This window comes from Crinia signifera, chromosome 2, assembly GCF_055691185.1.
Source record: "Crinia signifera chromosome 2, ASM5569118v1, whole genome shotgun sequence".
Lineage (NCBI taxonomy): Eukaryota > Metazoa > Chordata > Amphibia > Anura > Myobatrachidae > Crinia > Crinia signifera.
In genome coordinates, this window is record NC_139218.1 from 213960254 (window position 1) to 213974401 (window position 14148).

At 42.4% G+C, this 14148-nt stretch overlaps 1 protein-coding gene across 8 annotated transcripts in view; it reads right to left on the minus strand.

The window, feature by feature from the left end:
* Positions 1 to 14148, minus strand: part of ADGRB2 (adhesion G protein-coupled receptor B2) — a 469428-nt gene that overhangs the window by 255363 nt on the left and 199917 nt on the right. For all 8 annotated transcript variants that reach the window (XM_083173693.1, XM_083173697.1, XM_083173694.1 and 5 more), the window contains exon 2: positions 6633 to 7368. In XM_083173693.1, coding sequence (XP_083029819.1) covers positions 6633 to 7353 — 721 coding nt within the window. In that variant the 5' untranslated portion in view covers positions 7354 to 7368. The remainder of the gene's footprint in view (positions 1 to 6632; positions 7369 to 14148) is intronic.

The following is a 14148-nucleotide window of genomic DNA, read 5'->3' on the forward strand; positions in this document are numbered from 1 at the left end:
TGGCGTATGGCGACTTTTACACCGGCATCCCCTTGGCATAAAGCTGGGGGGGTGACGTCGGTGGAGGCGGGTTCTGAGCCGTCACTTGGCAATGACATCACCTCCAAGCGCCGTAAAATCTGCCAGCCGTGACCCCCCGCAATGCCAACCAACAGGCTGGGGGAAAGCCAAGCACCTGTAAAAGCCCAGGCTCCGTGCGCCTCCAGGCTCCATCTGTGCGGTGAATGGATTCCACACACAGGCATTAATTCACCTCTCCCTGGTTCTGCTACTGTCTGCATAGTACAGCAGACCGCTGCAGAGGCTGTATGCACCCCTGTCCAACCTCCAGACTGACCGCAGGACGCTGCGGTCAGGAGGTATGTGCTCCCCATTGGTGTAAACGGGTCCTGGGTCCGATGACCTGGGTTTACCAGTTTAAACTGCCCCTGAACACGGGTCTCACCTGTGTTCAACCCGGAATATTTCCTGGGTTGAATTAATAGGTAACAGGACCTGAGTTATTTATTTTTTTACCCCTTTTACACCAAGCACTGACATGGGTTGACCCTGCAATAACCTAGGTTATTTCTTTGGTGTAAAAGGGGTATTAGTATGGGTATAGTTTTCTTTTATTTGGTTTTAGGTGTGTTTACTTAATACTGGCTTGTTCTAAGTTCTATATTGCAAAATTTGGTTTTATTTAATATTGCAAATAAAACATGTTATATTTTCAGTTTTTTGCCTTGTTACTTTTATTGGAAGGTAAAGCAGTCTAACATGGCATGATATTGCACTTTTTCCTTCAGATGATAGGCTGGTATTGCTTTGGGCTCTTGTGAGGGGATGGCTTTGTTTTGATTTCACATACAGTATACAGTATTCATGCACACTGCCACTTGAACATAATAGGGATTATATGGACTAAGTGGTGGCTACTTGTCAGCGGTTCTGGTAGTGTAATTTGAAAGAAACTATAATATTACCTGTACATATACCCCTAAATATGATTCTCACTCTCCAAATAGAATCACTTCACCTCCATCCAGTCTCTACCTATTGACTCTGTATACACGCACTGATACTTTCCATCTGATGGGAGCTAACCTTAATTTCCTGAGGTCTGAACTGTTTGCCAGCTGCAAAGAACATTAAGTACAGTAGCAGTATGACACCAATTACTCTAGGACTGAGTATGAGAATCTGTTTGCTATTTGTACTGCATGTATTGTATTGTGCAATGTTAAAAATCCATGCATTGAGCCTGGATGTGTAAAGGGTTTTGTGCTGCTCCTCTAAGTGTGTTGTCGCTTGTCATTGTGGTGTGCTAAAGAGTCTGCACTGCGCCGGGACTGAACTGCACATAGCGCAGCGAGCCCTCCCTCCTGCCCGCTAAGCCAGACCTCCAGCTCTGACTCCCACCCGCTGAGCCAGCTCTCCTGCCCGCCCGCCTGCTGAGCTAGACCTGAGCTCCTGTCCGCTGAGGGCGCTGAGCTCCTGCTGAAGACCCCTCGCTTAGTGGCTGTATCTCCCTTCCACCAGTCAGCCCACCGGCCGCATCACCCCCCCCCCCCAGAAGCAGCACGGCAACCGTATTCCTCCCCCCCACGCGTGGAGCGGGAGAGCACCGGGGTGCCCCCCCCGCCTGGGACGATCCGGTCACTGGGTCAGGGTAGCGTGACCAGGGCCGCCACTAGTAATGTTGGGGCCCGGGCTGTACCCCTGGCACCCCCCTGCCGGCGGCCTTAAGTGTGACACCAGCTTACAGAATGTTAATAAAGTTATAACCAATGTCTCTTCAGTGTTATATCCCATTTCCATTAGACAAGCCGGGTCGCACTCAGGATTTTGTACCTGGGTGCGACCCTGTCTGCAAACCCTTTCCCAGTAGTCAACCGACCCGGCTTAAGCCAGTCGGTGACGTCATTGGGAGGCGGGACTCCCAGCGGCTGCTTCTACATTGCAGTGAACGGGACCTTTGTTGCATTGACACGGGATACTCGTTTCCACTGCCCCTGGACCCAGGTAACTACACCGGTTGGAGTCCTGGGTCAGACACATCTGGATTTCTGCTTTGGGCGCATTTCCAATGCATCGACCCTGGTTATCTTTGCTAGTGGAAAAGGGGTATAAGTGAAGGTGCTACCATTACAAATAGTACACCCAACAGGGTAAGTTATATCAATAGTAAATCCCTTAATGCCATACTATAGGCAAACAACAAGAACAATAGGAACTTATCTTCACAGTTATAGGTTTTTGAAATATGGATGCATACAGAGTCTCTGCCACTAATCCAGTAGTGGCTGCAGTGGCTTTTGTTGCAGCTGCTACTGTAGGTTAATTTTACTACAGCAACCAATGGACTGTCTACTGAGATGCCCACAGGCTGCAGCGCTAATCTGCTGCAATGTTTAAATCGCCACATCATTGAGCAGACATCATCAGCAACATCGGATCTTAGACCAACCACATTGCTCTCCTGATGGAACATGGCCGCTGGTGTCAGTGGAACTGCATCTTTTAATGCAGTCCTTAAGATAAGCATGTCTCCAACTCCTGTACATCCCATATATACTTCTTTGGTGGAAACCATCATCAAACAATCGTAGTCCATGTCAATCCATTGAGGTTATTGATTGCTCTAACAGTCCCATAATGCACTCCCCTTACTACAAGGTGGTAAGTAGGAATGTGAAAAAGATTGAGTGATTGCTGATTCGCCTACAACACAAACTCCTCTTTGTATAAACAGTAAGCGTAAAGAGGAATGTGACCTGGGCAGTTACGGGCAAGGTGATCCAGGTGAGCCTGGCAAATGGTGAATCTACAGTAGCTCCATTTTTGGGTACTTATTTAGTTTCACAGTGGCAGCATGGCTGCGTGCTACTTCCGGGTCTGTGTCCCTTTGTGGGGCTTGCTACGCTCGCCCACGCTGCGGGCTCGGTGGCTTGCCACACTATCTAAAATCAACTCCATGCCAACGTGGATAGTGGGGGTATGAACTATCCACGTTGGCATGGAGTTTATTTTAGAAAGTGTGGCAAGCACGAGGGGACGCCGACCTGGAAGTAGCACGCGGCCATGCTGCCCCCGTGAAACTAAACAAGTATCCATTTTTGTTTTAAATATTGTCTCTAATTGTGGGCAGCATGGACAGTGTAATGTCTGCCTCACAGAAATGTCTGCCATTACTGCCTCACAGAACTGAGGCCATAGGTTCAATTCCCACCATGGCCCTAACTGTGCGGAGTTTGTATATTCTCCCTGTGCTTGTGTGGGTTTCCTCCGGGTACTCCAGTTTCCTCACATGATCCAAAATTATAAAGTGGTACATTAATTAGCTCCCAACAACATGTAATATGTATGAGGGTTGCATTTGGTAAGGAATATACATTGTAAAGTCCATTTGGGCAGGGACTGATGTTAATGTTGAAATATTCTCTATAAAGCACTGTGGAATATGTGTACACTATATAAATAACTGGTAATGAATAAATAAATAATAATAATTGTCACTGGACTCTGAATTAAAGAATAAGGCACAAATTTAATTAGGATGACTCAAAACCTATTATAACATCTGACTTGCAAATGTACTTCTAAGCTAAATTACATAAAGGTTTATCAAGAGCACAATATATATTTTACATTGTATATAAGTTTTCAAGCTTTCACTTACAGGGGCAGATGTATCATTATCGCGCCGCTATGATACTTCCTGCTTCGCCTCAATAGCGAGGCGAAGCAGGAAGGGACATCGACAAGATGTATTAACACTGTTCACGCGAGATCCCCAGCGCAGCCCACAGCTGACAGCAGGGACAGCGCTGTCCCTGCTGTTTACATAGGGCTTCGCCAGCCTGATGCTGGCGAAGCCAAAGCAGGCTTCGTGCGGAACGGTCAGCGATGCTGACCGTTCATACATTCGGCCTGCTATCATTTTGATAGCAGCGCCGATATGGACAGGGGAGCATAGCTGCTTCATACATGGGGGAGAAGCGGTATCAGCGCACATAACGTGCGCTAATACCCCTTCTCCCCCATATCGACGGATCATACATCTGCCCCAGTGTCAGCAAGGTTTTTGAACATTTTTACAATTGAGAAGTCAAGGTTAGAATTGTTAGGGATCAAACTATTTTGAGGATTTTGTTGAATTTGTGGACTATTTATGCCTTTTTATTAAGTGAAAAATGTTTTCAAACTTCCAAACACAGCTGTTACCTTATTTTTGTGTATCGGGTCATTTTTCATGGTTGTACTACAGAAAATTCTGCATCTCCCTCTAAGTTCTCACAAAAGCAGTAACCATTACTATCTATGGGGACTCTGTCAAAACCCAATCTAGCAAGCTCCAGTACAACACTGTAACTTATACCTTTGAAAAAGTTGTCTGTGGACGACGAAACGCGTCAGACCGAGCGTGTACAGTCTGACCCTTTGGATTACAAACAGAAACCTTTTCACTTGGACCAACTCTCCCTCTCCCAATTCTTCCAAACTGTTGAACATCTGCACTGGACATCAGAAGGGACACCACCACCTGTTATTCACTGGAGCCTCCTTTATATCAAGGACTGAACCAAAGAATCCACATAAAATCAAGATCCGGTTTAAAGCTTCCAGTCAGGTCTATGGACACCCGCCATTCCAGTTACCACAAACACCAAAGTGGGAGATTGTGATTTTTCTACTCAGGAGAGGAACACTGGGAACAAGTGAGATACAGTTTATGTATGGATCTGTGCTTAATTTTTTATGTAATCCACACCAGACTGTATACCATTGTTTTATTTTAATTTCTATCTCTATCATATGCAATTGCTTTTAATTATTGACGTTTTAATGAGTAAAATAAAATATTTGTAATACCCAGTTGGTCAAACTTTTATATTTTTTCTAAGCGCTCCACCACCCTTTGTGTTTTCTCTATTGCGTATTTTTGGGGGTTGACCTCCCCTTGGTGTTAGCAGCTTGCCAAACAAACCATCCACAAGCGCCTGTATATATTTCTCCACCTAGGTGGTTTAATATACAACATTTGTCAACACTGTAACTCATTTATTTAATTTTCAGACTTTTTCCAGAGATGGAACAGAAGTATAGCAATTTATGAGCATTAGCAGACATAAGGTTTACCTACACCCAAAGATCTGCTTTCGATATATATCCCGCCCAATTCGACGGAATCTCGACAGCCGGTTGTCGGGTGTTGGAAAGTGGGCATGTTGGTGAAACGGCCATGGATTGTTGAGAAAGACCGTGAATTTGACAATCCATGACTGTTTCCGACAAGACAGATCTGACTAGTTTTGAAGTCAGATCTGTTTCATCGGATTCTGCCTTCAATGCTGTCGGAAACGGTAGCATTGAATAGGTGGCACCAGTTAAAGGCCGCTATTTCCCATATTAGAAATAGAGGGCGACATTGAATACCCCCAATAGTGCATAAACACTATACAATATACAAGAAAATGTTGTTATGACCGGTCGTCATTGTGCATATCATTTAAAATATCATCTGATGTGAACACAGCTTAACAATCAGTTTGAAGCTCTAGTCTTACTTGACACACAATATATGTACAGTACTTTTAGAGTTTAGAAACAAAATTTCATCACCTACAAATGTATTACTTTTCTTTTCAAACCAGGCCTAACCAGTTCGGGGCTAGTCAACAGTATGGCAGGGGGACCCCACATTGTGTGTCTCCCGCTTCAGAATTATCTGCCGAGGTGGGTTCAGACTCATGCTGGTTTAAAGAAAATAGAGTGAATATTGTTTCCCCCTAAATTCCAATACAAGATATAGATTCATAGTTTGTTATTTATTAGGGAATTGGGGGTGGGGGGCACAGTTATTATTATTTTTTTACTCTTATTTCAAACTAAGCACAACCTCTATGTTTGGTTTTCCCTGCTATATTCGTAAAAAAAATTCACCTTCCTGTTCAAGGCAGACAGCAAGTACAGCAAGGTAAATATATATTTTTGTTGATAACAACACACTCTCTTTACATGTCAGTATCCATCTGTTTTGATTCTAAACCAAAACCAACAGTTATCAAATTTACCAATAGAAAACTTTAGTCTGGATCGTAATCCCGGGTCTGACCCTGGTCCAGCATATTCACATTAAACCTGGGTTGTCCATTATACACAGAGCAACCCAGGTTTGACTCTTCTTATAACCTGGGTCAAAATGCCAGGTTGCTTGACGCAGGACGACCCAGCAACAACCTAGATCCGACTCGGGTTATTTTGGCAATGTGAAAGGGGTAGTACTGTTTCTACTGGAATCAATACAATAATCCATAGAAGAGACACATCTGTAGTTACTGGGTATACACAAGTTTTCAGTGGTTTAGCTTTAAAATAGCCTTAGTTTAAAGTCAAAGACAGGTTTTTAAATGATTGCTTCTTTAACTCGTAGGCTATTACATTTACCCCATTATGTCTGGGCCTTTTGTGGGCTATTTTGCAGCATCTATATTTTCTTATTAAAAGTTGTGCATTAAATTAATGACAAACTTTGTTACTTTACGTTATGTTTGCAATGTAAATATATACTATAAACATCTATATTTTATTAATATAGTACTTTATGCATTAATCATAAACTGATAGATGATGTATATAAATGTGCATACCATAAGGAACTGGCTGATGATACGCCTCATTGTTGGTTCCAGGGAGCATCTGGGTAACACAGCAGTCACTATGACTCGCAGGAACAATGGAGTTGGAGACTGTGTCATTGCGTCCGCGTGCTACAGTTTCTGGACAGGTGCAGCCGGTCTGGGTCAATCCACAACGCACCCCCCAGTCGCGAGCTCTCAAACATTCCTCAAACCAACGACACAGTACACCACAGGCAAACTGGCTAGAATTGTCATGGTTGACCAATAACACCTCCACAAAGCGGAAACTAAGCACAGAGTCGGACAGTAGCTGAATGGAAAGGGGTTGCTCAGACAAACAGATCCGAAGAAAGTTTTTGTCAAAGTGAGAAACGGTAAAAGGTGTTCCAGGGATACAAAGTTCCTGAGCTTCGTCTGCTCCCTCCTCAGGCCGGCTGCAGGTGTGATTGGGAAGATAATGATCCAAAGGTTGCACCATGGGGGATAGATGTGAGCACACTTGCTCCTCGTGAGTGAACTTTAGATATAATGTGTATTTGGTTGGATCTGGGTTCTCCAGGGTCCAAGAGCAACCAGGGGAGGAAACAGGAAAAAGGTCCTTAAGAGAGAAGGCTCCGTATAGAACTCCAGAGGCCAGAGCCGAGCATGTGCTCGGTGTGGGGTTGGAACCCCAAGAGCACAAGACAAGAGACGATATCACAGATAGTAAGAGGGGACAAGCAGTGTTCATCCTATGACATGGACCCTGCAAAAAAAGAAGGATTGACACATTAGTTCTGCTAATGGTAACAATGTCTACATTATGAATGATTAAATGTACTGGCATACAACATAATGTACAAAATAATATACAACTCAGAAGCCGATCAATCAAATCTAGGATCCTGTTTGGGTTTTTCATGAGTCAATAGGAGGAGCATCAATAAGGACGTATAAATGATCCCAAATTCCCAAATAGGAACCTGCGATACATCCATAGGGGGGGTGACAGCATGTATCTGGGATAAAGCTTCAGGTGCCTCAGACTCCCGAAATATAAATTATGTTAAGCAGCCCTCAGAACCATGATAACACATGGGATCACTGAAGCATAATCCGCAATAAGCAGCCATCTCAGCTGCGATAACACATGAAATCGGGGACTCATCCTCCAGATGATCATTCCATGTGTTATCATACTACAGTGGGTCATTTTTTTGGCCAATAAAACCAGCCTATAATTGGATAGCCCGTTTTTATCTGTGGAAAAATGATCACAGCTAAATGGATGCCTCTCTCAGTAGCTGAAATTATACTGGGGAAAATACAAATACATATGAGCTTATGTTACATGAATAGTGCCATAATATATCATCAGTGTTACATAGTAAATACAGTAGGTTGTACAATAAAAAAGAAGCTCTGATTCGTATTACAGCCATAGAAAATGAAAGTACATATTATACATAAATATAACCTGTTCTATGATTTCCATCCAGGGTCTTCGAGATATTTCACCAGTGTATATACTGCAGTTGTTTCTGGTGCTAATTCAAAAACACTCTAATACCCCTTTTACACAGAAAAGCACATTTTACCTGGCATTTGAGTGCCGGGTTGTTTTGCCGGTCCCAGGGCCTAATTCAGACTGGATCGCTTGGCAGCGAATTAGCACTGTGAATAGTTAGCTGCCACCTCGCCAGAGTGTAATCCCACCCTTTGCAAGCATGCAAAAGGATAGTGAAAATGTCGCAGTCCAGCAAAAAGCTGCATATCTATTCGCAGCTCATTCACTATAGAATGATTTCCCCACTGAGCATAGTAATAGACTTACTTGGTGGCTGCGATGAAATCAGCCTGATAGAGGCAGAAGCTGATGTCAATAATGCTAACCATACGCATGCACAGTCTATCAATAAGCGGTCTCCGTGCAAATTTACACAGCAGCAATCAGGTCTGAATCAGGTCCTCAGTCTGCCCCCCCCCCCCCCCCCCCCTTCACACAGAAAAGTAAATTACCAGGTCAAGCCTTTCTACCCTTTAATTTGCTGTTCAACACGGTCCCTTTTCTTGTGTGCAGTGGCCAATCCATGTTTAAATTCCAGGGTCTCAAAGAAGAAATACCTGGGTTGATCAGCCAATTACTGGGTCCAAATGCTTGACCTGGTAAATTGCTTTTCAGTTTGAAAGGGGGATCAGACTGAGACCGGCAAAACAAAAGGCACTCGAATGCCAGGTAAAAGTCAGGATTTAGGGATAGTTCTAAAGGTGGTAGAATTCACTATTACTTTTATAAATGTTTCTTGGTTCAGTATTGCATCAAAACAGTATTTCTCTCACTGCATTTATTCCTGGTAACACATTTTAAAACTTGGCCCTTGTAATAAAATTAGAAAAAAAGTCGCAACAGTCTAATTGTACATTTATGTTGTAAGTCCGGGTATATTGTTAGTCTTTCTGGTACAACTGACTTCCGGAGATAGTTCTCCAATATGATATATAATAATATGTTGTTTGTTATAAAATGGAGGAAAAAGAACTCTGCTGCGGGGCACTCTTAAGTACCAGAAATGATTGTTACACTATGGTTATTCATTAAGACATAACTTTTATTGGCATATTTCTAAAATATCTTCTTTAGCATGTAAATTAGAACACACTGCGGAATAATAAATACATTACAGTATATCAAACTATTTAATAACTCTGTGAAAATAAAATGAAGTAAAAAATTAGATGAAAATAAAAATAAAGATGGCCGTCATATAACCAGTATTATAATAGCCAATGATGAGGATTTATGATAGGTTAAATCAAAGGTCACCAAGTATAATACAACTCTCCATATGTTCTGGCAGAAATAATAGACAAAGTGGTGCGTATCTATTGTCCCGATTGACCTTCACACACGTGACCGCAGGTATTGGTACCAGAGTTCAAAGGCCATTGGAGCTACCGGCACAGCTAATTTACAGGGAACCATCCCGGTGGATGAGGTGATAGACTGTGTCGGCTGCCTGTATTGTCTGGAGCCGTAGTGTCCCATGGTGCGCCCTATTCCCCCCTCCCCAATAAATGAATTCCCTTATTTCAAATGAAAACTAAGACAATATGAATCTTTTATACTGTTTTTATGGTACCACTTTCTAATCAACACTTAAAAACATTCATATTTTGCATGTAAAAAATAAAAGAATAATAAATACTGAATATTCCCCATCCCCTTCAATTAACACTGTACCTAGAGACCTCATGATTACAGTTTTCTTTTTGGTAGAATGGTTTTATAAATTTTCTACTTTATAAAGTAATTGCATCTTAACGTGTTGATTGATACAACATAACTAGCTGATGTGAACTATTAATATGCAAATGAGAAACACCTTCTGAGAAAGTGGAGCCATGGCTCTGAACCCTTCCTTTAACAATATATTCGGAAGCAGTGCCTGCAGGCATTAGATGTGAATCATCAACCTTACTGTACATGACTATGGTATACTACAGGTGAAACCACACTGTTTCCTGATGTGCTGGCAAGAACTAACTGCATTGTTAATGGTAATGTTACATTATGGCAAAATCTATATTGTTAACATTTTTCCATGTGATTCTTTTTGAATGGGTTTGGATCACCTTTTACTTTCAACTGCTAATATACAAACTGTTTGAGAACATTCCAAGAGCAGAATACATAAATACAAGGACAGGACCCTGGAGCTGCATCCATTTGGAACACATCATTTGTTTTATATATAGTGAACTTTTCAAGGCTGCGGTCTTGTTTAATAATTTGCTTTGATACTTTCAAAGATGCCCAGGTTACTCTTCCTCTTTTAGGGCCTTATTCTGGTTCACTCTTAGAGGCAAATTTCCTTCTCAAATGGACAAAACCATGTGCACTGCAGGTGGGGCAGATATAACATGTGCAGATAGAATTAGATTTGGGTGAGTTATTTTGTTTCTGTGCAGGGAAAATACTGACTGCTTTATTTCTACACTGCAATATATATCTCATATCTTTGAAGAAAACCCCCCACCCAAATCTAATTATATCTGCACGTTACATCTGCTCCACCTGCAGTGCACATGGTTTTGTTCATTTGAGAAGAAATTTGCCTCTAAGAGTGAACCAGAATAAGGCCCTCAGGGGTACATTTATTAAACTTGGTGAAGTGATAAAGGGGGAGATTCTCTAAGAATCTCCGCCCCCCTTCGTCACCCATCGCATATTTAATTATCGCATATGCTGTAACATATGCGATAATTAAGGCAAAGGACAGCTCTTGCGTTAAGAGCTGTCCTTTGCGGTGAGAGTCGCCGGGTCCCAGCAGGTCCCGGCGGCTCTCCCCTCCCTCCCACACCCGGCGCTGCTGCTGCTGCGCCGGGCTCTCCTCCTCCCTGCACCCGGAAGAGGATCAGTGCAGGGAGGAGGTCACAGGTCCGGGCAGCACTGCGCTGTGCTGCCCGGACACAGGTGAGGGGGGAGGGGGCGATGCGGGGCGGCGGGGGGTCGGCGCGGTACGGCGGAGGGTTGCGATAGAAGCCCACTGGCTTCTATGGGGCTTCTATGGGGCATTACCGCATTTTTAGATTAGAGAATCTCCCCCAAAGTGTCTGGTTTTTATCACCGGCCAATCAGCTCCTACCTGACATTTTTCAAACCAAGCCTGTAACCTCACAGGTAGGAGCTGATTGGCCGGTGATAAAAAACAGACACTTTATAACTTCACAGAGCTTAATAAATCTACCCCTCAGTACCAGTACCAGCCATGGATTTCCATCAGTCATGTAATAGATCTGGACTACATTCTGCTCTTGCAAGATAGACACTTATTCTTCCCATTGGCAGGAGAGTCATATATGACTCCTATATGAACAGTGTGGCAACAAAGTTTGAAGAATATAAGTCAGTAGTAATCCCTGCTCATTTATAGAACAATAAAAAGCCACTCTACAGTATATCAAGTGCTATGAATAAATAATAGAAATAGACTTGCAATAGCTGGAGTGTTTAAGGGGTGTATGTATGAAATCCTCTAAAACTGGATGCTTTTGGAAGGCTTGTTGCATTATTTAAGCCGTCTGGCCGGTTTTTTTATCAGGATATTAATCACAACAGCAGTCGATGTGGACTGTGATAATGGCCAATTTACTAAGGCCCTAGTAGCTAATGCCATCTTCACGTAGCATTAATGCCCCACAGCACTGAGGTCATGGGTTTGATTCCCACCATGTCCCTAAATGTGCTGAGTTTGTATATTTTCCCCGTGCTTGTGTAAAATTACTCCAGGTTCTCCAGTTTCCTCCCACAATCCAAAAATATACAGGTAGGCTAATTGGCTTCCAACAAAATTAACCCTAGAATAAATGTGTGTGCACATGTGATAGGGAACATAGATTGTAAGCTCCACTGGGGCAGGGACTGATGTGAATGTTCAAATATTCTCTGTAAAGCGCTGCGGAATATGTGTGCGCTATATAAGAAACTGTTAATAATAATAAATAATTAAATAAATAATACAAAATGTTGTATCAGCTTCAAAAACAGGAGCATCTGTGTTAGGAGCACGGAATATAATAATGTAATGGAGTAACATATAATAGTGTCTGACAGTGTCTAATGAAAGTCACATTTTGCACCTTAAATGAAAGTATATACCATCCAATATAACTTAAATGAAATATACAAATTGTACCCGGAGTTGGAGGAACCGCCAGATCAGCTGCTCACTGGCATTCAACAATCTGATAACATACATTGGACCCACTCGCCTGACTGGAACAGCAATAATTACTCGGACTTTGGGTAAGATTATGCACCTGGTGGTAAAAGGACATCATCCCCTCAGAACTTGACTTGCATTTGACTTTTCAATACAGTTAAAGTGCAGTTATCGGTACCAACCCATTTGCATATAGCAATATCCATGTACGATGTTACTTCATATACACAACTGTTCCTTTATGTATGCAATTGATCACTCAAGACCCCCCCCCCCCACATATTCATTGTGCATGTGTGTGTGTGGGGGGGGGGGGGGGGTACTGGGTAATACCCTCAGGTCTTGTTGCAGTTCAAACCATACAGCTCAGCCCTCTAAGTGCAGCGCTAAGTCCCCCAGCCCATTTGTCTTTGTATGATATTGGCTTAATGTTACTATATTTAGTACTATCAGCTGGATGAGTGACAGAGCAATCAGTCATTATCACAGATCTATATTGTTACTCCTCCAAGCAAGTGCTTGGAGGATTTACATATGCACCCATGTGTAATTGAGTCTTACACAAGAATAATGCCATTATTATAATGGACTAACTCATGCCCATTCCTTCCTTCTTTCAATACATGTTAATAATATCCAAAATTCTATAAACATATACATGATAATTTTGAGTAGCACATTGAGGCAATCTACAGCTCTTCCATGCTAGAAGCTAGGATGCTGCAACCTTTAGTTCCATAATAGTTGGAGAAACACATGTTACTTAATACTGCATGGGGATGGGACTCATTGCAGATATGTGTCTTTATCATACAGTATCTAACCTAAAAACAGGATATTGGGTCCAGCAGGTGATGCCATGATGTGATGTGACATCAGGACACAATGTGATGTCATTATGCGACATGACAACTGCCCACCCGCCTGCACGGCACCTTTGGGAACAGACCTGGAATCAGACTCTCTGCCTGCAGCCGCCATGTAAGTCAATAGCTGATGACTGCCCGGCAGCAATAACAAAGTAATTTTGCAGCTGCCAGGTCAGTCAGTAGCAGATGACTGCCCAGTGGCATTAACATTAAAACATTTTGTGTCGGCCCCCGTATTTCCCCCATACCCCGGAGGGCCAGTCTGAGCCTGAAGTTATGGAGCTCGGCCACCAATAACAGATGCTCTCTAGATAGTGTTAGCTTATAGTAACTTATGGGCTATATTTTCACATAATCTACCCATTGGCACCCGATTATGTATGTGTTGGCTAATGGCAGCACGTGGGTATTGACAGTGGGAGACCAGGAAGCAGTGTGATAGCGTTACATTATAACAATGCTTCCACCGCTTCATCAGGACAGGCTCTTATTGAAGCCCATCTATTGGCAAGTGACAAATTTATTGTGAATATATACATTTTTAAGTTACAAAGTTATGCAATTTTTTTTATCTCATTCACAATAAAAATGTGGTTTGCAATAAATATGCACCTTAAAAAAATAAAAAAGCGATAGATATGTAAAGACAAGATTCAGGGATAATAAAGGCACATAGAACCACAGAGTGCTGGTGTTGTCAGAAGCAAATTGAGGGCCTTCTAATTGTATATTATAAAAACATCAAATTTACTTAATTTTTTTTTTCTGCATGAACAGTGATTTAAAGCGAGGCTGTAAATGATCATAAATGAGTGGTGCATTAATAAATGTACAGTGTGCCAGTTTTGTACTTATAATTAAAACTTAGAGCACAAAGATATTAATTAGCAAAATAAAAAAAGCATTCCCTAAGAACACTCTCAGAGCAGTAATTTGGGAAGCCCTCATATTAGA